The sequence below is a fragment of the Callithrix jacchus genome, chromosome 13, assembly GCF_049354715.1.
Source record: "Callithrix jacchus isolate 240 chromosome 13, calJac240_pri, whole genome shotgun sequence".
Lineage (NCBI taxonomy): Eukaryota > Metazoa > Chordata > Mammalia > Primates > Cebidae > Callithrix > Callithrix jacchus.
Window position 1 is genome coordinate 24,565,893 of NC_133514.1, and position 23,413 is coordinate 24,589,305.

The following is a 23,413-nucleotide window of genomic DNA, read 5'->3' on the forward strand; positions in this document are numbered from 1 at the left end:
CAACGAATAAATGAATAAGGCCATATAATGAAATCAGTATCTATGTTCTTGGGAAAGAGATAATTCTCGTCAGTACTTAGGGACTGCAGTTTGGCTTCTCTCTAGACCATAATAATAAATAAACAAAAACTGTCCTCTGGGATTTAAGCTTGTGCATGAACATATACTCAATTATGGCAGAGACAGGTATATCACCTTAAAGATAAACCAAGTCCCCATATGGCAAGAATTTTTAAAAAGGACATGGCCATGAGGGGAGGGAGGATGATCACAGCCACAGCATCCTAGGAAAAAGACTTGGCTTTTTCTACAGGCTAACCTACAGGCTGTTAAGACAGCTGGCTCTGAGGACACCAGCATTCTGAATTCAGTGACCATTGTATTTCTTTGAAAAATTACCCAAAACTGATGCTCAATTTTACAGGTTAGTTGGTTAATGTAAGTCCATGGCTAAGAGGTGGCTCTGCTGAGGAAAATTCCAGTTTCTGAGTCAGCAGGCACTAAATTAGCAAAATAAATCCATCCTGTGAGAATAGGGCATGATCAGCTGGCTCTTCCATAGGTAGACACAAGTCCCTCAGTGTCACCCAGTGGCCATGAGGTTTCTTCCTCATGACTGTTTTAAGTACTAGAACTGATTTGTCACTGAAAGTATACACCAGACTTTCACACACAAGTTGATACGTGATATGTCACATTTAATTAATTAGTTCCAAAATCTCTAGAAACAATGTAGGATTTTTTTTCTTTAATTTTTGTAGATCATTACTTACCTTGCCCTATGGAACGACTTGCAAAGTTATACATATTCAGAGCTATTGCAAAGTCTTCTAGGTTGTTTAAAAACTGGAAAAATGACCTGAATTCATCAAATGTGATGCCCTGTATTGGGAAAATAAATGAAAATACATTTAGCATTGCCAAACTTATTAAAATAAGTATCAACACAGAAGAGAAATAAACAGATTAAGCCTTTGCAATGTATCTTGCAGCTAAACATTTCCAGGCCACATTTTGAAGCTGTTCTCCAACTGGCAGGTAAAATTCACTCAGACTTACTTTCACTGGGTAGTGCTGCTACCATTACAATAATAGGGAAAATATTTTTTAAACACTGTCATATCAGCACAAAATTCCAAAAAAAAGTGCCAATAAAAAGAATTAAACAGTTTCAATTTTGCAAATCCTCTATTTGAGACCTGATTTTTTTAACCTTTAAAGTAAATACGATAATAAAGAAAAAAAACAAAAAAAGCCAAAAAATAAAGTTCCCCCTCCATATGTACTACTCAAATGTGATTCAGCATTAGATGACGAATATCTTTATAATGACAATGCAAAATCAAAGTGCTGACTCCGAGTCAACGTAGCCTATTCACACTTGCTCCTGTCACTATAGCACTGCCAGGGCAGCAGCAGGAAGTGCAGTGACCTCAGAGAGACAGTTCTGGGCGCCTCCACACTAGGGTGGTGTGGGCTCATGTAAAGGACTGGTAGTCAGGGTGGCCTCTTCTGGAATGTCATGTGTATAAACTGCAATTATTGCCATTGGTGTTACTTCAGTTGAATAGGGAAAGTCTTTTAAATAAGTATAATTTATCTCAGAGAATACATATTTGGACAAGAGAAGGTGCATTTAGTTAATGTGTTTGTTCTCAGGAAATTAATGTAATTGAGAAAGACAGAAGAGCAGAAGGCTGAGTTTAGACCTAACAAATTCTTAGTTTAATAGGAGGGTGAACAAGGAAGGGACACGAACAAGGCCATGTTGGAAGGCCAGGGAAAGAACCACAGGGGTCTAGTTTCATATAAGCCAGCTGCTGATTAGATCAAAGATTTTTACCCAAACACCCAACTTTTGGTATATGTTACTTCAATTAACAACTCATCTTGTACTTGCAACATGAGATCCTTACTGTCTTTTCTCCTCACGTCTTTTACTTCCTCTTTCCTTATATTCATTTATGACCATTCCAATCCTGAATCCTGCTTTGTGACCCTATCCCACCCATCATGTTTGAATCAGTCAGGAGGACTCTACCAGAAAGTTTGTCTTGATGTGGAGAGCTTGTTGCCGAAAAAAAAAAAAAAACAACTGGTCACTATTGTGGTTCTGCACCAGTTTATGCTGTGACCTGCTAAAATTACAGCAGTCTCTGGGAGACAGGCTACTGTTGGTAGGTGTAATACACACGAGGATGGGATATTTTTAAATAAAGGGAAAAAATCAATATATTGGGAGGCAGGCTTGAAATTAAGAAATAAATTTAAAAATGACAGACTACAATGTTGAACTTCTGAACTTTTAGATTTTTCAACACATGGTTCTCATGTTTGGAAAGACAGGTCAAATTCAGAACCATACAATCATTCTTTTGGTATAGATTAAATACTTTGTGTTTAGAAATACAAAATTATAAAATAACAAATGGAACATTTATTTTGAGGGATATATTTGAAGCAATGTTTCTTAATGGCTGAGAGGAACAGACAGTCGGGGAGAGGGACAGAGAAAAAAGGTGTGGCCATTTCTTCTCTTTACCATCCTCGCCCCCAGAATCACTACTGGAATAAACCATCAGGACTTGAATGGAATTTTCCGTTAGAAATAAGGTGAAAAGAAGTAGCTTGTATGCTAAAATAAAACAATGATAACTCAAAAGTTGAAAGCATCAAAAAATACATGCACTGAGAATACAGAAATAAACCCAAATATCTGTGGTCAACTCACTTTCAATAAGGATGTTGATGTGGTCTGGCTCTGTGTCCTCACCCAAATCTCATCTTAAATTGTAATCCCCACAAGTTGAGGGAGGGAGGGACCTATAATCCCACACATTGAGGGAGGGAAGTGAATGGATTATGGGGGCAGTTCCCCCCATGCTGATAGTGGGTGAATTCTAATAAGTCTGATGGTTTTATAAATGACAGTTTTTCCTGTGTGTTCTCTCTTTCTCTCCTGCTGCCTTGTTTTCTCTCTCTTCTCCTTTGCCTTCTGCCATGATTGTAAGTTATCTGAGGCCTCCCCAGCCATGTGGAACTGAGTCAACTAAACCTCTTTCCTTTATAAATTACCCAGTCTCAGACATCTCTTTATAGCAGTGTGAAAATGGACTAATACAGATGTCAAAAATACCATTTATTGGGGAAGGAACTGTTTCTTTAATAAATGGTGCTATGACAACTGGATATCCACACACAAAAGAAAGAAGCTAGACCCTAATTTCATACCACCTATAAAAACTAACTCAAAACAGATCAAAGATCTAAATTTAATAGGTAAAGCTGTAAGTCTTAGAAAATAACCACACAAAACTTCATGACCTTGAATTGGCAACAGCTGCTTAATTATGACACCAAACACATAAGGAACAAAATAAAAGCAGATATACTAAACTTCATCAAACTAAAAGCATGTGCATTAATGAACATTATCAAAATTAGCTGGGTGTGGTAGCATGGGCCTGTACTCCTAGCTACCTGGGAGGTTGAGGCAGGAGGATCACTTGAGCCCAGGAATTTGAGGTTGCAGTGAGCATGATTGTGCCATTGCAATCCTGCCTGGGCAAGAGAGTAAAGGCCCTCTCTGTAGAAAAAAATTAAAAACAAATAATAAATAAAAAGAAAGTGAAAAGATAATCCACAAAATGGGAGAAAATATCTGCAAATCATGTATCTGATAAGGCTCTAGAATCCAGTTTATATAAAGAAGATGCACAAAGCAGTAACAAAAAGATAAACAACTTAATTTAAAAATGGGCAAAGGACTTGAAAATTAATTTCCCCAAAGAAATGGCCAATAAGCATATTAAAAGATAATGAATATAATTATTCCCTAGAGAAATACAAATCAAAACTACATGTGCACATATATTCATAGCAGCACTACTCACAATAGCCAAAGGTGGAAATAGCCCAAATGTCTATGGAAGGATGAATGGATAAACAAATTATAGTATGTACATAAAATGAAAATTATTATTCAGCCATAGCAAAGAATAAAATACTGATATGTGCTACAATGTGGACGAACCTCACAAATACTATCAGACCAGGGATGGTGGCTCACCCCTGTAATTCCACTGCTTTGGGAGGCCAAGGTGGGAGGATCACTTGAAGTCAGGAGTTTGAGACAAGCCTAGGCAAAAAAAAACCCAAAACCCTGTCTCTAAAAAAAAAAAATTAGCCAGGCAGGCAGCTACTTGGGAGACCAAGGTGGGAGGATCACTTGAGCCAAGGAGTTGAAGGCTGCAGTGAACTATGGTTGCACTGCACCCCAGCCTGGGTGACAGAGAAAGACCCCGTTTCTTAAAAAAACTAAATAAAAGTGAATAATTTTAAAATACTATGAAAGAAGGCAAACAGAAAGGTTATATGCTGTGTGATTCCATTTACGTGAAATATCTAGAATAAGTAAATCTATGGAGACAGAAAGCAGAGTGATGACTGCCAGGGACTGAGGAGAGACGGAAATGGCAAGGGACTGCTTAATAGATATGGGGCTTTGTTTTGGTATGATAAAAATGTTTTAGAAGCAGACAGAAGTGGTGGTTATACAATATTGTGAATTCATAAATCCCACTAAATTATTCAGTTTAAAATGGTTAATTTGATGTTACACAAATTTTACCTCAACAAAATAAAAAACACACACACAACAGTAGAAAGAGGAAAAGACCAACTCGAAAACTCCAAATAAATCATTACAATATACTACTGACTAAATACAAATAGACATTCAGAAAACATGGTCTTACGGGACTTTCAAGTGTGTATAAGCCATGTTTGCTTTCAGCACAAAATTCATGCTGATCCCATAACTTATGCCACTATGTATACACTGTTCAAAGTTTATTGGTAACTGATATAAATGGCAACTATATGATAACTTTTAGAAAAATAAATGAGTTTAAAAGGTTAGGAGAAATAAATCCAAACTCTAAATTTTACTGGCTGAATGACCTAAGATAAGCCAGTTAAATCTTTCTGAATATCCATTTCCTTAAAGCTTAACAACAATAATTATACTACTTTCTTATTAATATTTGCATTATGTGGTTATGATGAAAAGCCATCTTTCCATCCCTCTGGTCACTATCTACATTATTTCCTAGATAAGTTTACCTAGTCCTATGGCATTTAAATTTTTTTATTAATATGGCAATATATTCACTTGTTCAAAATTCAAAAGGCACAAGAGATCGTATAGCACAAAATTTCCCTTCCACCCTTAGCCATGTAGTTTCTTTCCTTAGAGGAACCAATTTCTAGTTCTGTGAATTCTTCCAGAGTTAGCATAAGCTTTTTATACGCTACAAATGGCTCTAAATCATGCTCTTTTCACACTTACGGTATCTCGGAGATAGTTCTACACTAGTAAAGAATTTTCTTGATCTCTTTTCAGCTGCACCTTAATCCATTCTATAGATATATCATGACATATTTGATCAGCAACTTTCTGAAAGACATTTAGGCGTTGCCAATCTGTTGCTATTACAAACAACATTATAGTGAATAACCTTGTACATGTGCCATTTCATCCTAAGTGAATATATCTGTAGGTAAAATTCATAAAAACAAATAAGCTTTAAGTTCTACATTTTAAAATACCAGCTATCCATCAATTAACAGGGAGTTCAATGTAATATAGATATGCATACATATACATAAAATATATTTGAATAAGGAAATAAGCAAATTATATGGTATGTTAGAATATGATAATGCGATGGAAATAAAAACAGATTAAGGTAGGAAGGAATAGAGAATGCCAGGAGAGGGAGTATCATTTACATAATAGGTTATATATTATTCATATAATAGGCTATTCTTTACATTTTAGGTTAGAAACGGTAGGCATCATTGAGAAATAGCATAGAGAGGACAACATATACAAAAGCCACAAGCGAGAAGATGTGAGAAACAGAGTTTCTGTGGCTGGTGCAGAGTGAGTGAGGAGGATCAGAATATAAAAAGTGAGGTCAAAGGTAATGAGGGAGCAGTGTGTGTAGGATCCACTGTAAGGATTTTGGCTTTTACTTTTAGAAGAATGGAGATCTTACTGTGGTATGATCTAAATTACAGTGAAAAGCATTTCTGTAAATGCTAAATGCAGAACAGATTGCAGGGAGGCAAAGTCGGAGGCAGAAGGATGACCCGGGAGGCAAGTGCAATAATCCAGGCAGAATGGTGACTTGGGTGGTAGCAGCGGAGGTGGCTAAGAGTGGTTAAATTCTGATATGGGTATTATCAGTAGGATTTGTTGATGGACTGATTTTATGTAGAATGTGAAAAGAGGGAATCCAAAATTTTGGCCACAAGAATTAAGAAGAATGGAGTTTCTATGAACTGAAACAGGGTAGATGGTTTGTGGAACAAGTTTTATGGGAATGATCAGAAGTTCACGTTTGCAACCATTAAGTCTGAGATATCTACTGGATCTTCAAATGGAGATGCTGACTAGGCGGTATGGTGTAAATGCCTGAAATGCGGGGGAGAAGTTTAAGCTGGAGACAATGTGGAAGTTCATACACTAAGGACTACTAATCAGTAGTCCTGCCTGCACCCTTAACTGCTACATTCACATATCCAACTGGCCTGCTTAATTATTCGCTCAGATATCTATTTAAAATCTCAAATATAACTGGTCCCTAATAAAACTCTTGATTCCCTCCTAACCCTAAATTCATGATTGTGCTTAGCTCAGCAAATGGCACTGGTTCAACTTCTGGTTCAAGCCAAAGCCCTAGGATTTCACAGTTCCTTTTTCCCTTATACTGAATTATAATCCATGAACAGGTACTATCAGCTCTACTTTTTAAATGATCCAATCAATATCTGGCCCCTTTTCCCTATTCTTACCCTGGTCCAAGCCATGCTTATCTATTGCCTGAGCACCTATAACAGTACCTTAAGCTGTCTATTCCTTTCAAAGGCAGGCCACCTAAAATCTATTCTGTTATGTAGCAGCCAAGATATCTTTTGAAACATGAATCAGATTTTATCTGGCGCATGAACTAGACCACATCTGAGTGCCATAGTTGGTTGTCAATACTTGCTGAATAAATATTTTTTGAATGAGCATCATGCCTATGCTCTAAAGCAAGGTACACAAGCTTTTTCCCTAAAGGGCCAGAGAGTAAATATTTTCATTTTTGCTGACTACATGGCCTCTGTTGCCTCAACTTTACCATCATGGTACAAAAACAGTTGCAGACAATATATTAAATGAATGAGCATGGCTGTGTTCCAATACAATTTTACTTACAAAAATAGGAAGTGAGGCAGTTTGCTGAGTGGCTTCTCATTACTCTTAGAGTCACTATTCGAATAAAATCTAAACTTCTTACCTTAGCCTACAGAGTCTTAAAAGATTTGACCCGTATCTACCTCTTCTTACTCATCTCCTCCAATTTTCCTGTCCACTTACTTTATTTTTTGGCATTTTCTCAAATAAACTAAGCTTCTCTGTCCTCAGGTCCTTGGTATTTGCTGTTACCTCTGCCTGGAAGACTCTTTACCCAGAACTTTCCATAGCTTATTCCTCACAAAAGCTACCTCTTAACTCTTCAGCAAAGCTCTTCCTGACAGTCTACCTTCTGTTCCAGTCCCCATGAGTCTTGCTCTCCTTGATAACATTTATCAGTATCTGTAAGTATGTCATTTTTTCACTTGTTTACTGTGTCTTTCCACGAAGATATATTTCCACGAGAGAAGGATTTTGCTTATGTTAACCCCAGTGGTTAGAATAAAGGCAAGTAAATAGTAGATGCTCAATAAATATCTGCTATGTAAACAAATGAAAATGAAAGTAACTTAAAAATCTAAAGTGCTATTCAAATATTAGTAGCTATTATTCTTCTGGAGAGAAGATGAGATGGAAGGAAAGGAAAGAGTAGGTGGAAGGAAGGGAAAAACAAAAGTAGAGCGTGGAAAGAATATCACAGGCTTAGAAAGCCTTGGATATGAATTCTTAGACAAGTGTCTAAGTACCTGAAAGCCTCAACTTCTGTTCTAAAAGAAAGATGTCAAAAAAAGCTGTCAAGCCTGGAAGGTTGCTCTGAGGATTGATGAGGTAATGTAGAAAAAATAAATCAATGAGAATCAATTCATTCTGGTTCATGTGCAAATTTGTCCATTTCAAAAGTAATCATTTGTGATGCTTCAGATACTTCTAGAAATTGGAAGTTTTCAGAAACTGAATATAACTTAAAGAAACTTAACCTTTTAAGTTACAGATTTTAATATTTCCATTTAGTAAAAGCAAAAAAAAAAATGCAGATTCAAGGCCATAAGTAATACTCCAGTAGCTGAAAAACTGTACTACTCGGGTAGTACAATTTCAATATTTATTTTTAGGGAAGTACCTATGAATTGGAAAAATTCAGTTTAACATGGAAACAGATAAAAAGTCCTCTAATTCGGAGATAAGGTAAACTAATTGCCAAATGCATCAAGTCCTTTTTTTTTTTTCATTCCTTAGGGGACATGGAGAATTGTTAACATTGTCACAGTGTATCCATTCTAAACAAAGTCAAACTATTTGCAAGTTTTTCTTGGATGATTAACCTGATCCTTGTATAAACACAAATAGAAGGCAATAGATCTAAAACATCCCATGCTTGTAACACTAGTTCTATTTGGTTGCAATGATGCATTCAAATACCACTAGATAATGCAACTGTTCAGAAGTGCTGACAACACTTTTGTTACTAAACAAATAGACAATCAGTTGTCCCAGGTTCTTAACCATTCATGCCATCCAAACTCTTTGAAAAACTTCACTTCAGCCGATGATAATATCACTCACTCATCAATGGTGGTCTTCAAATGACCTTTTATTAAGGGTGTTATGGAAAGGAATAGAGTGTGACAGAAATGATGTCAACATAAACTGTTTTTTATGTGGTGATGTTTTGGTAGTAGTCAAAGCATATAGCTAAGTGGAATTCTCCTGAAAAATGATAATGTTAATTTGAATAAAACAACTGCTAACAGCCTAAAGGATTTTCAAAATACCTAAGAAAAATGTAGATATCTACCCAGAATTTACAATTAATTCATTTATTAAAATGTAGCCAGGGCACTTAGGACACAGAATGAAATACATCTAAGACATTTTTTAATCCACAGAGAAGCAAAAGAACTAACAAAAGGCAATGTGTTTTATAGGCACATATTACAAAACAGTAACATAACCAACTAAATATAAAGGTTAGATACCTTTTCTTCAGGTATACTGTAACGCACATTTTCTAAAAATACTGATGTATTTTCCACATTTGTATATCGTAGAAGAATATGAGCAAAATCTTCTTCACTGATGGTATTCATTCCATTAGAGTAGGAAAGGAATTCTATTTCTAGAACTTCTGTTTGGAGATTATCCATGAATCTATGACAAAAATGTAATAAAGAATGAAAAAGATAAATGGAGAGTAATGGTAACAGGAGTGATCAAATATTCACTGTCCCAGAAAAGGTTACATGAAAATAATTGTATGATGACACAAAGATTAATAAATGTTCCTCCCTGTAAATGAGAATGAAAAGAGCATATGATTTGTGAGGCTTTACCACTTAATGACTGCAGCACCTGGGGCAAATAACCTAGCTTTTCAGGGGTTTAGTTTCCTCATCTATAACATGAGGATAACAAAAGTAACTTCCGGAGTAGCAATGATACTTAAAACTACTTGTTATTATCACCGTGGCATCTTGAGACTAAGAAATTGCAAACATACTTTCTTTTCAATATACAGGAGATAACAATCAATCTAGAAATCTGGAATTTAAAAAAATCATTCAGTAACTTACTGTTATAATTATCAATATAACCACTGGTATGTAGGTACTGATATATGTGAATATTTATTATAAAGAGTATCTTATTTAAGATTAAAGTAACAAAGAGGTGAGTATTCCTGTACTGACAATTTCTAAAGAACCTTCTGATTTCAGTATGCTAATAATTTTTAAGAAAAATATAAAAATAAGCTCACCTATAAAAATCTTCAAAGTTGAGCTCAGCTTTTCCTTTCTTTCCAAAAAAGTGTACAAGAAGTGTAGTATCTGTTACTAAACTTGTGATGTCATCTGCACGCTTAAAAAAAATTCACAATTTAAAAGTTAGCTTCAACAAAAGAAACAGAATAAGGATACCCAATACCTCTCAAAGGATTTTGTTATCAACATATAAGTATCAAGAATGTAAATATATTAATATTGGAATGAAAAACAGGCATATTAATACATGCAATTATAGTTAAAGCTCACACTTTAATAATAGAACTTTGAATGAAACTGATCTTTGTACTGAAAACATTTTAGATATAAGAAGTGTTTAATCTCAAATCATGCATATGAGTCTATCTTTTAAATTATCTAAAATAATTGAAATCCTTTAGTGAGCATCTATTCTATTTTTATTAAGTAATTTAGTTTGGATTTTCCTAACCTGAAAAATATATATTTTTAAATGATGTTCAAAAGAGATAAACTCTTCAGATATATTGACTATGTGGGGCTGACTCAAGAATGGTCCAAGATTCACAAAACAGCTTCCTTTAACCATTATATTCCATAATTATGATACTTTAAATGGATACTGTGTTTGGAAAGAGAAAAACTAAAGTAATAATATGACACTGAAATTTATATTATCTATAATTTTTCAAAGTCTTACATAACTTGTCAAATGGATAAAAAATTAATTCCAGATGATTTTTCCTTTCCCACTCAAGTTAATAAACTAAGTTCCAAGTATTTTCTTAAAACTGCTTGGTTATAGTCCTTATAAAGTATAATGGCCTATGAATATCATCCACCTTCCTTTAATGTAGCTTTATAGACCTTCCTTTTCTTTCCTTCCCTTCCTTCCTTCTTCAGTTGGCCATTAACTCATTTCATAAACTCAGGTACAAAAAGCATAGAATTCAAAGGATTGTAACTCTCCTATATATCATCCTAGGAAATGTGAAAAAAAAAAAAGAGTTTAAATAATACTATTTTTTATTCAAGTAAAATAGCTGTAGATAGGTACAGAGTTTTATTACTTCTTGTCCAGAATCCTGATAGTACCCCATAGGAAACATAAGACAGAAAACAAATACTTCTCTATGAAGGATCAGTCTTCCATAGTTGTTGATCAAAAGTCTCATTCACCCATCTTCCATACACTAAATTTTCATATTTCTTTGATTCCTCATAGCTCTCTTCCAAATGTTTCATAAAGACAGTGATTTTATCTTTCATAACATTTGTTGAATCTTTATTTCCTTTCTCCATGGACCAAACTTCTTCTCTTTTAATGAATAACATGGAGTAACAGGGATCACATCTGATTTGCCCTCCACATGCCCCCTTTTAATGCATTAAAATCTTTTTTCTAAAGTGACTAAGTACTCACATTTCTCTTAAAAACTCCAGCATGTGTGTCTATACTTTAAATTATCTAAAATGGTTGACATTCTTTAGTAATCATCTAAATATTCTATTTATATTTAAGTAATTTAGTTTAGATTTTCCTAATCATTTCCAGCATGTAACCTTATCATTGGTTTGGTAGATCTCTACAACTACGTCTCAGTTTATTTTGCTGAGAAATCCCAAGCATTCTCTGTAGCAGGGATACCTGAGAAGTTCTCTATAATATAACCAACTTATTTGAGGATCTGATAGTGGTTTGGTCTGTTTGCTGGGAGAAAAAAAAATACAGCCAGGTAGCCAAGTGTCACATACTATGTTTTAAATGCATTTTCTTGAAAAAGCTTCTTATGAAAGTTGAGGAATATTAGTGGTGCCAGCCACGTGGGCTCCGTAAGTGAGGGGAGACTAGTATAATTGGAGAGGCTCTCAAAGGCGTTACTTTCCCCAGGAGCTTTACGTTGAAGAGGCAACCTGCTCTCATAGAGAGAACAAGATTTAAAATTAGAGACCTGGGTCACTGACTTTTTTTTCTTTCTTTCTTTCTTTTTTTTTTTTTTTGCCTTGAGATTTCTTATCTATAAAATGGGAATAATCCTAACCATAACAACCGTTTTGAGGATAAAGTTAAAATATAAGCAAACAAACGTTCTTATTAGTAGTTGTAAGATGCAAATAGCTTTTGGGAAAAAAGAAATCTGACATTAATATAGACACTCTTTTTGTGATTTAACAGAATCTAGCTTATTATCTTATTATCAGCTTAAATTACTAGTAGGGAGAAGTATGTCAGAGGTGATTTCATGCCTGAGTGCGGCATGAGAATAGAGGCTCTCACCTCTATCTGGAAGCTTGAGGAATGGGATGGGAGGAAAGGAGACAGAGTGGGATCTGAAGGGGGAAATGTTTTTGAAAAAGTTGCTTACTTCACAAGTAGGCAGTATTGTGGTGAGCAAATAGGATGAATTCAAGAGTCAGATAGCTGGCTTTCAGACACTTCTCATTATTTAAGTGACCTCAGAGAAGTTCATCTATCTTAAGGAATAATAATAGTATCTATCCTAAAGGGTTGTGGTAAGGATTAGATAACACATTAAAGCATTTAGCCCTGTGACTAGGGTACTGCAAATGCTCAGTAAAGTGTTAGCTGTTATTATGTATTTTTGTCAAATATATTTCAGGACATTGAAAAGGGACTAGACAAGACAGAAAAGATAATAATGTTCAATCTTAATAAAAAACGATTTTTACATTGTTCACTCTTATTTTTTGATGTTGAAAGTAAATATTATATACATCTGGGGAAAAAAAAGCCTCAAAATGAGTGGCTACAGGAACACCAAAAGTTAGTGAATTCAGATAACATAATTAAAGAATGTTTTCTTACATTGTGGGGTGTCCTTTTCAAGACATAGTACACTAAAATGAGATGGCTTTGTCTTATTCAGGTTTTAAATAATGACCTCATTCAGCCAGTTTTTCTCATGCCCACTGAGCAGAGCAGATCTTCACTTAACAGTCTTTCAGCGTCAAAATCTTATGAGATGTATGTTGCATTTATCCAGATAATCCAGATCCAATAAGGCATAAGTAACAATGACATCAGAGAAAAAAAATTGGAAAATGAAAACAGGAAAAACTTTTCTCCCATTTAGTGAAACAGAGTACTGCTCAGTCACTGAAAACTATACCAGTGTCCTTGATGTTCTAACAGTGTTACATACCAAATCACTCAAGGATTGAGACAAAAATAGAGACTTTATCCCTGTGATTCTTGTGCTCATTGTTACAATGAATTCAGGTGTTTTCATAACAAAGGAAGAAAAAGCCACAATAGAACCCCATGGGCCATTTATACAAAAGCCATTATCTTACTTTGATTAACAATTATTTAAAATGATTTCATCAATAATAAAATAAACTTGCATGAAATATATCATACTATTAAAGGGTTTAAAATATTCTTTTAACATATTTTTATTGATTAATGTGATAATAACCCTATGAGGTATCCAAGGGCTGGAGGAAATCTTCAAGCTTTTGAGTTTGTTAATAAAGTTTCTGAATAATCGACTGAAATTTACTAATAATATGTAATTAAAAGCAAATTTAAAGCAAAATGTTAATTTCATCTGTAGAACTCAAAATAGTGTTTATAATGTTGACACTGACAGAATATATTCAACAGTTGCATAATATACTCATACTGCGCTAAGAATTTATTATATATGATTTTGGTGACAAAGTGGTCTTAACTGTGATACTCAAATTTTCATTATATGGTTTCACAATTGGAGACACAGAGTTTTACTGTAATTTCAAAAATCTATGGCTAGAAACAGCTCCAGACTAGAATGTGAAAGGCTAATATCCAGTTTCCCTATAATATTTAGAGATTTTATCTCAATAATTACATATTAAATAAATAACAAAGAAATATAATTACCAAATAGATTTCCAAGTCTTCTTTCTGAACCAAATTGAATCCTGAAATGCTAAATACTATAAACAATTCTATATTCCACTGGTATTCACAGTAACCTATAAGGATTTATAATTACTTGTAACTAAGCTGTAGTTAATTCTCAACTATTATTCTAATGTGGGAGGGTAATAACAGATAATCCCCAAGTAATTATTTTATTTTGGAACACGATATAAGATTTCTTTTCTTTTCTTCTTTTTCCCCTCTTTCTTCTCTCCATTAGATTTACTTTCATGAAATTTGATTCAATTCATTCATTAATTTAGCAGCTTAGGATCATAGTGTGGATTAATTATAGCCAAAAGTGTTGTGGCAAACTGAGTTATCCAGAAAAAAAAAAAAATGATTTGTAATGTTGACCAGTTTCTGTGGTATTTATACCTATCACAGCCACTTTCAAGTACCAAAGGGGTGTCACAGAATGTTGAGTTGGGAAGAGGTTTGCAGAATTAATTAGCTTTGGGAAGCTGTAAAAGCCCATCAGCTCCAACCTATCAACAATAGAACCATATACATTTTCCAAAGATCACAAATCATAATTTTCTGAGTACACAGGAACTGACTGGTCTTCTGATATTAAACTTCCCAAGATTTAAATTAAATTCAACACCGAATTAGCAGATTTTATCTAACTGAAAACGTTTACTAGAGTTAAATGGAATTAAGACGGTTGGAGGCTGGCAGGTGGATACTCTAGTATGGGGGAGAGACAACAATTATAGGACTTGATTTGATGCCTGGAAGCTAGGTCACAGTTGACTCGCAGGGACTCTTAAGAGGTAATGTTCCCAGTTGCTCTTATTTTTAAGCACTGACTATTATAATGTACTTACGTAAATAAATGATTACTAAATAAAGTGCTTCTAAAATATCTGTAAATGGAACATCTGCCACTTCATACCTAAACATGGCTCATATTCATAAGGTAATTTTAAAAGGTAATTGTTGGTCATAATTATATCACATTTGTATATCAGAGACATGTTAAACATAAGACAAAATACTTTATTTATTTGCTTTGGGACTTTAAAATTGAACAAGGGAAACAAAACTAACATTTTCAAGTGTTTGCCCTAGTCTAGACACATCAGTAGAGTAACACTATATATATGGACAATAGAAGTCACAACTGTATCTAGTTTAGTTTTCTAGATACTTTTAGATGTAACTTTTAAAAGTTAAATTTAAAGTTTAGAAAAAGAAATGAGAAGGCCACTTTGAAAAGAGAGAGATAATGAAAAATAAATCTCAGTATTTATTGAAAAGTTCTTTTCTGGTAAGACTGCTAGGCTGCCTCTAATAAACTTCTTAGGAAATGTTCTTAATAAGAAATACAAAACAGTGTTTCTAAGATACAGCCCATCTTTAAAAACTAGAAATCCCTATTGACAATGGCATAAGAATGGGATAATGGAAGCAGTCTACTCCAATGCAGCAGTTAAGATGCAGCTTTGTATCAAATTCAAAAACAGTAATAAAACTAAATAAGGTTGGTCAGCTTTTTATTTTCATTATGCACTGGCAATCTTAATGTCAAGGTAAAATATTCTTCCTTTCCTTGACTGACTGTTCCTACCATACCTTCTCATCCTCCCATACCTCTAGCCCTTGGTAAGCTACTCACTATTAACATTAGAAATTTGTTTAAATCTAACGTAACTTTGAAGAGTTAGGAATCTTTTACTGGGAGAAACATTTCAGCATTTCATGTAACATAGTAAATTGTAAGCTTAAAAGATTCAGTGAAACTTTAAAATATATATATGTGTGTGTATATATATATATATATATATATATATATATATATATATATATTAATTTCTAGAAAGTAATCCTTAAAAAGAAACAGCATTTCCTTTTAATTTAAGTTGAACTGTCAAAGCTGAGGTATTCAAATACAGTTTATATACAGTAATTATTGTTGTACTAAAAAATGGAAAATGTAACATACATTTTGGGATTCATCACTATGACTCTAAAATGAAATGAGGACTAGATTAACAAAATGGCAAATAGTACAAGGACCTTGTTGAGGTTTAATTATACCTCTGCGAGGTCTGAAAAGAGTGCTTGGCTTGTGTTACGTCTCAGTGTATCCCAATAGCTTCTGGAGACAAGTTCTTCAGCATCTGTTTTAATTACCTGTAGGAGTTTTAAGAAGCACAACTGAAATCTGAAGAATAGTCACAAAGAATAATTTATACACTTTAAATCTAACCAACCTTGAAAAGAAAACACATTAGCTTACCTTTTTTGTTTTGTTTTGTTTTCTGCTGTGCACAACAGTATTGTATTACACTGTTGGTAACTCACGTACTTTCAAAGGTGTAATGGTATATAACCAGTATTTCTAAGTACAATGTAGCTTTGTCAAAAAGAATCAAATTCTTCGATCCCTCCCTCTGTCCTTCTACTGAAAGGTGTATAACTTCTAAGAAAGAGTGAAAAAAATTCTATTCACACCTTGTGTGAAGTAAATTTGTTTGGAAAAATTTTTGTAACTTTATGGCAACCTATTAAAAGATAAATTATTGTTGGCTATCATAAATCTTGCTAGTGTATCAAAGATTCAAATCTTCATACTTTTGACAAAGTTTAAATTCATTCAAAAACTTGTCAAAAAGAATCAGACCTGTTTTAAGTCAAAGCACTCAAAGCCACTTGAGATTTGGTAGGTATGTCTATTGTGAATGGTTAAGATACTTCTTACTCTTTATTACAAGGACAGGATACTAAATTCTATCTGATAATAGAAGGAGATACCAAGAAGTGTAGATTAAGAAGTGTAGTCTAATCACCCTAGAAGATGTCAAACTGCAAGCCTAACTTGGATCCCCATAAACAAAAATAATTAAACACAGTTTCTGTCAGGACAAATCAGGGAAGATTTCACAGGCTCTCAGGTGGTCTTTTGGTTAAGGTGAGATGAAAATGCTGCATTGTGTACTCAAAAGTGACTGGATGATAACAGAACTTCTCTTTCATTTTGCGTTAATCTTTAAAAGTCCAGTGCAACTAATAAAATTATATGCATCTAGGAATTATTTCAAAGATATCCTAAGTTTTAATTACTATTATTAACTAGAAACACTGCCTTCTGCTTATGTTTTAATAAAATCTTAATGTTAATAAAGCATTATTTAGTGGGAACCCTTTACATAATATAGACATAAATATTACCATAACTATAAATGTAGCAAATTGACAGAGAATCAACATCACTCCCTTTAATAATTATATAAGCTTTAACTAAGCAGTTATAAGCTAAACAGGTAAAACTAGCTAAATACATAACTAATACAGTTCATTTTCTTTTAAATAGGTATGGAATAATCTCAATAAATAATAGCTAGATTAAATGCTTAGTCTGAAAATATTATTCACATATTTTGAATGTGGATGCATTTTAAAACTGCATCTCAGCAGGTTAGTATGTGATAAAGAAAGGGATCGTTAAACTAAGCAAAGTAGAAAATAAGGCTTACTGTGCACTATTAGGAGAGTAATAGGAATGATTCACTTTGTGAAGCCATGCCTCGTCCTTACTTCCAAACACTGTCCACTGTCACACACACACACACACACACACACACACACACACACACACACACAAATATATTTACAACATATTAAGAGAGAAAATTAGTTTAACCAATCATATATTTTGTGGGCAAGAAAAAGAAGTAAATATATTAAATTATATTAATTATCAGCCGGCGCGGTAGCTCAAGCCTGTAATCCCAGCCACTCAGGAGGCTGAGGCAGGAGAATTGCCTGAACCCAGGAGGCGGAGGTTGCAGTGAGCCGAGATCACGCCATTGCACTCCAGCCTGGGTAACAAGAGCAAAACTCCATCTCAAAAAAAAAAAAATATATATATATATATATATAAATTATCTCCAAATGATGGGGTTAGGTTATTTTTAATTTTCTTCTTTTTGCTTTCCTATATTTGAAAATATTTTCAAAATGTGTATTTATCTATCAGGATAATACACAACTTTTTAAATTTAAAAAACCTTATTTAGCCGCTGCAGAAAGCTTTCAGGTTCATCATTTAGCCTCAGGGATTTATGCTAGAATATACTACTGAATTGCTGTAACTGGATATATTTGTTTTCGTTTTATCTTACATCATTTTTTAAATAATTATACAGTTTCTGAGGGCAGAAACAATATCCTTAAAGCAACTACTGCTGCAGGAAAGAATAGCTAATAAATCAGTGATATACCTAGCACGCTCACTGATTCCTATAGATGTATCTGTTCTGGAGATAGTTTAAAAATTTTTAATCAATAATTTGAATGATGAAATTAAGATTAAATTCTCAGAAATGCAAACTAGTAGGTAGTTTTATCACCAAGAAAATATAATATAATGAGGATATTTTACATTATAAGCTTAAAGTAGCAATGAAAATCGGACTAGATTTTAACAGCAAGAAATGCAAAGCAAATACAAAACCAGAACATATCTATTCATACAGGCTAAGTAAGGAAAGGCTGATACAGAAAAATGTCCAGGTGTAACTGGGCACTGTGAAGGCCGTGAAACAGATAACTATGATGCTTTGATACGGAACTAGTAGGCGAATTTGCAAAGACTTCCTGAAGTTTTCTCGGTTATCTTTGTTTGCTATCTGAGCTACTGGTCCCTTTACCAGATGTCGTGTTAAGTGTATCGACATTCATTGAAAGAGGTAAAAGAATAAACAGATAGGTAGCCCAGAACTTCACAAATGAATGGCACAGGCAAAATGATGTTCTGGATGTAGTGTGCCCTGAAAGTCTGACACATTTTTTGCTTAAGTTCAGAGTCTATCATTGACAGAACTTCCTTAAACTTTGTAGTTTTGGCCAAAATTTCCCAATGCCTTTTTGTCTGAGCCAAAGCAAGACCCCATTCAAGGCATTCCATGATACATATGACTGAAAGGGAGGGAGGAATGAAGCAAGAAAGGAAGGAAGGAAAAAAAAAGGGAGGGAAGAAGCAAAGAGGGAAATAGAGAAGGAAGAAAGGAAGGAAAAAGGAAGGTAGGAGGAAAGAAGACTGATTTAGAGATGGTTAAGATATCACTGTGGTAAGCAGAATAATGGCTCCCTAAAGTTGTCCATGTTCAGACATAAAAATACCCTGTCTGAATAAATGGTCTGAGAAGGTATATTCAGAGATTAAACAAACTAGGGGAAAAATAAAATAACAGCTCATAGGAACAGACAGTAAACTGTCTTTGCTATTAGTGATATTTGAACACAGACACACACACACACACACACACGCAAATTAAAACTATATCTTTATAATTCGTGTCACTATGACAACCATGGTCCTAAAAACTGTCACCTGAGACTTGTTATTTCAAGTTACATGGGACTTCACCCTAGGTATGTTATAGGAAAAAAAGAAAAAGAAAACTAAACAGAATCCTCCCAGGAAGAACATATCCATAATCTAGTCCTTAAAGAATCCGAACAGAGATATTCTAACAAATGTATGCTCACAACGCAAAATTGCTAAAGACATAAGAACATAAGCTACCCTAAGTGAAACCTGGCAGAAACAAACAGAACCGGATGTTCAGACTTTTAATATTGAAATGATTAGACATGGAATACAAAATAAGTTTGATAACTTTAAAAAGTATGACGCTAGATTTGAAAGGATTATTCAGGAAAAACAGGCTATCATAAATTATTATAATCTTAGAAAAATAGCCAAATAAAACTCTTAGAAATTTAGTCACTGAAATTTAATATCAGATTATATATCTCTAGTAGAATTAATGGACTAGAAGATAAATATGAAGAATTATACAGAATGCAGCATGAAAAGTTACAAATATGGCAAACTGTAAAAGAGAAATTAAGAGGAATAGAAGAATGAGTATCATTTTAATATTTGGTGTGATGAGCAGGAAGTATGCATACAGCACTACTGCTGCACACTGAAGTACCACGTTGTCTTGAGAAAGAACATGTGTGTGATGGTTTGTGTTGCAAGCTGAACTAGCCACTTTTTTCATGAGATACCATTTTACTTGAAAGAACAACTAATAGATAAACCACGTTATTCAGACTTCAGTATCGGGTAGACATGTTTTTAGAAAATGAACCAATTGAGCCTGTTACCTCCAAGTAAACAACTGACAGTATTTGTTGCCAAAATAACATATTGCAACAGATTGAATGCAAAAACAGCTATGAGAAACCAGCTGTCTTCTACTAAGCCAGACATTAAAGAGATCTGCAAAAAATGTAAAACAATACCACTCTCCTCCTTGCATTTTTGAAGTTATTTTTCCTAAATTGTTTGTTAACATATACTGACTTTTTAAATTATTGTTTTATAATAGACTAATATATTTAAATTCTCAGTTTTAACTTCTAATAATGGTGAATATATAATATATAACCTATGTAAACAAAATCTCTCTTGGACCCTCAACAACTTTCAACAATGTAATGGGATCACAAGACCACAATGCTTGAATGCCACTGTTTACAGCAAAAAAATGGACTACATACAACACAGATGAAACTGACAATCATGATGTTGAGTCAAAGAAACAAGAGACAGAAACAGTCATATAAAATGATTCCAGTTATATAAAGTACAAAAAGGGGTAAAACTAAACTACATTTTTTAGGATCCCTAAGTAGGTGATAAAACCACAGAACCAAGCAAGTAAGTGATTGACATAAAAGTCTTGATTGTGTTTATCCTTTGAAGGACACTGAGGGATTACCAGTGGGGACACATATGAAGGGGATTCATGCTATATGGCAGTATTTTATTTTTGATCTTTATGATGCTTATAATTTTATTTTTATTGTATATTTATATTTTAATTATAAAAAATTCCTGAACTAAAATATATTTTAAAACTCAGGGAAAACTTCGTCATCACTACAGGAAAAAACAAAGTAATAGAGAACATTAAAATAGAGGTAGGCAGTATATTTATTCTGATGACTAAAAGAGATTTTAGGGCAAAACAAATTTCTAGAGATCTAGGGATAGCATATAATAGAAGATTCAATTCACTAAGACAATATAAATAATCTATAATCTTATACAGGTAACAACAATTCAAAATATATAAAATTAAGAAAATTCTAAGTAGAAGTTAGCAAATCCATTATAATGTGTAATTTAACATACTAGTTGAAAAATCAAGCAGACAAAAACATTAGTAATGACAGAGAAGATTTAAAACATATCACTAACATGCTTGGTAATATATATTAGTATATATTACAACCCTGTACCCCAAATTGGAGAATACACATTCTTTTCAAATACAGATCATTTAGGAATATCAATATTGTTTTAGTCCATTAAAAAGTCTCAATATACATCAAAGAATTGGTATAAAAACTGGTATATTTTCTGTTGGCAATGAAACTAGGAGAATTCAGAACTATCTTTTTAAAAATCCTGTAATGCATGCCAAAGTCAAATCGACTTGACTTTTGGCATTATTTATCCATTTGAATGTTTGTACTTCTTTTCATCACTGTGCAATGATGAAATTAAGAGGTGACCATATGGGAAATATGAAAAGAATCAGAGTTATTTGGAACAGAAAAGTTTATAAGGCAACAGCTATCTTCATCAATACGAAGGCGTATCCTCACTCTTACAGTGAAGCAGGAAACAATGTGATGGAAAATAGGCAGACTCTACTGTAAGAGTGATTAAATTTTGGAACAGTCTACTACAGAGACCACAGAATCTCTATCTCCATAGTAAAAAGCCAAGCAGGTCACTGCTTTCCTTGAGGAAACTTCTTCCTAAAGGTAGAAACTGGGTATTATAAATCTCTTAGGTTATATCCAGCTCCATGATCTATGCTCAAATTAGATACCTGAGTTAATTCACAACTCTGGAAACTAGCAGGTAATTGCTAGTTAATTCATAACACCATACTAATAGATTTATGTAATACTTATGTCAATGATATTTCATATACATTTCCAGGCTGTTGAAATTTTTTTCTAATTTTAAATGAATTTCCCTGTTCGCTTGTAGTTTATGAAAATAGTAATACCTTATTGAGCAGAAAGTTTTCTATCATAGGAAATAAAGTTAGGTTATCTAACCAAGTAAACTCCTAAGGGAGTTGAAAAATCATGTAACATTTAAGACTGTCTATAAAAGTGACATCAATTTACATGACCTTAACATGTGCATTTTACATGTGAGAAAAAGCCATCTTCTATACAATGATATAAAGACAAAATATATTACCACAATACAATGTAAAATCGTAAATTTTTTTATTAAACAGGTATAATGTAAATGAAATTTGTGATTTAAGTCTGCTTCTCAATATTATTCTCTTAATGTCTGAGTGACTGTAATCTGTATATATAGTTTAAACTAGAGCAGTATTTGGATCTATTTTCTTTTAGCAATATTATTCTGAGATGTAATATTTTTAAGAAAATGCATAATCACCCTACATAAAAATTACTTATGAGATTAAGGGAAAAATAGAAGTTGTCAAAGTTAGAAAAATGGTTCATATAATGATGGCATATTACATTAGAAAAACAAATCATAAAGTCCTAAGAATTATTAACATTTGTGAAGATTTACAGGGAATATAGCATTATAATCTGCGATTTTCATCTTATATATTCTAGAAATTTTAAAAATCATTAACAGAGTAATCCTTTAAAAATTTAAAGGAAATGACAGGCTTTATTTAATGGAAAAGGGTAGTGATGTTTATAGAAAATATTTAAAGTATCTTGTAAGTAATCAAAACAATTAGTTATATGGATCCCACAGACTTGGCTTGTTTCCCAACCCATTCTAGGTCCATTTTGTATGACGAGGATAAACATCTTAGGTTTACTTTATGCTAATCAGCCTCCAGTAGGTGTTTAAATCTATAGCAAGAATTAGTTTTTATAGTTTGGAATTTTGACTGGGAGGCAACACATCTACTTTTAGAATTGTGCACTACAACTAGAACACTTTTAGCAGGTAATGTTAAATCAGTGACCCTGAATTCAAGAGCTCCTAGGGTAGAATTTCTATAAATTGAGGGATTCTTTTAGGAAGCTTAGGGATCCTTGGGGAAATTAAGTGACCTGCACATGTTTACATTCAAAAAAGGCCATGGCCTGTTGTTCTTTAGTAGCTAGGTTAACCTAAAGTGCTGACTTTCTTTGGAGAAAAGAATGAAGAAAGCTCAGCATAAGGAGAAGAGTACAACTGGAAATTCTTCTACAGAAATTCTCAATTTTTTTAAGACAAGGAGTCTGAAAATCATTATTCTCTTTAGAAATAATACGATAAACTGATACAGACGGATCAAGTAGCAGCTTACACCAGATTTTTGTGTAGACCAGAGGAAACAGGCAGGGAACAAAGGCTTTAAAAATAATTTGTGAGCAAAAGTGAAAACTAAAGAAAGTCTACCTATTAAGTCACTTCTTTATTAGAATTAAAGAAAGACTGTACATAAGATGAATTTTCTGGTTCACAAAATA

At 33.4% G+C, this 23,413-nt stretch overlaps 1 protein-coding gene across 10 annotated transcripts in view; it reads right to left on the minus strand.

The window, feature by feature from the left end:
* The window catches only part of MICU3 (mitochondrial calcium uptake 3), an 86,799-nt gene that overhangs the window by 7,613 nt on the left and 55,773 nt on the right, over positions 1-23,413 (minus strand). For 8 of the 10 annotated variants that reach the window (XR_013525570.1, XR_013525569.1, XR_613129.5 and 5 more), the window contains 4 exons: positions 15,956-16,051; positions 10,002-10,102; positions 9,223-9,394; positions 774-882 (listed from right to left, as the gene is read on the minus strand). Coding sequence is in view for 6 of the 10 variants with exons in the window: in XM_078347422.1 (XP_078203548.1) it covers positions 774-882; positions 9,223-9,394; positions 10,002-10,102; positions 15,956-16,051 (478 nt within the window). In the remaining 4 variants the exon portion in view is untranslated. The remainder of the gene's footprint in view (positions 1-773; positions 883-9,222; positions 9,395-10,001; positions 10,103-15,955; positions 16,052-23,413) is intronic. The other 2 variants (XR_013525571.1, XM_008979237.5) reach the window with 1 other exon arrangement.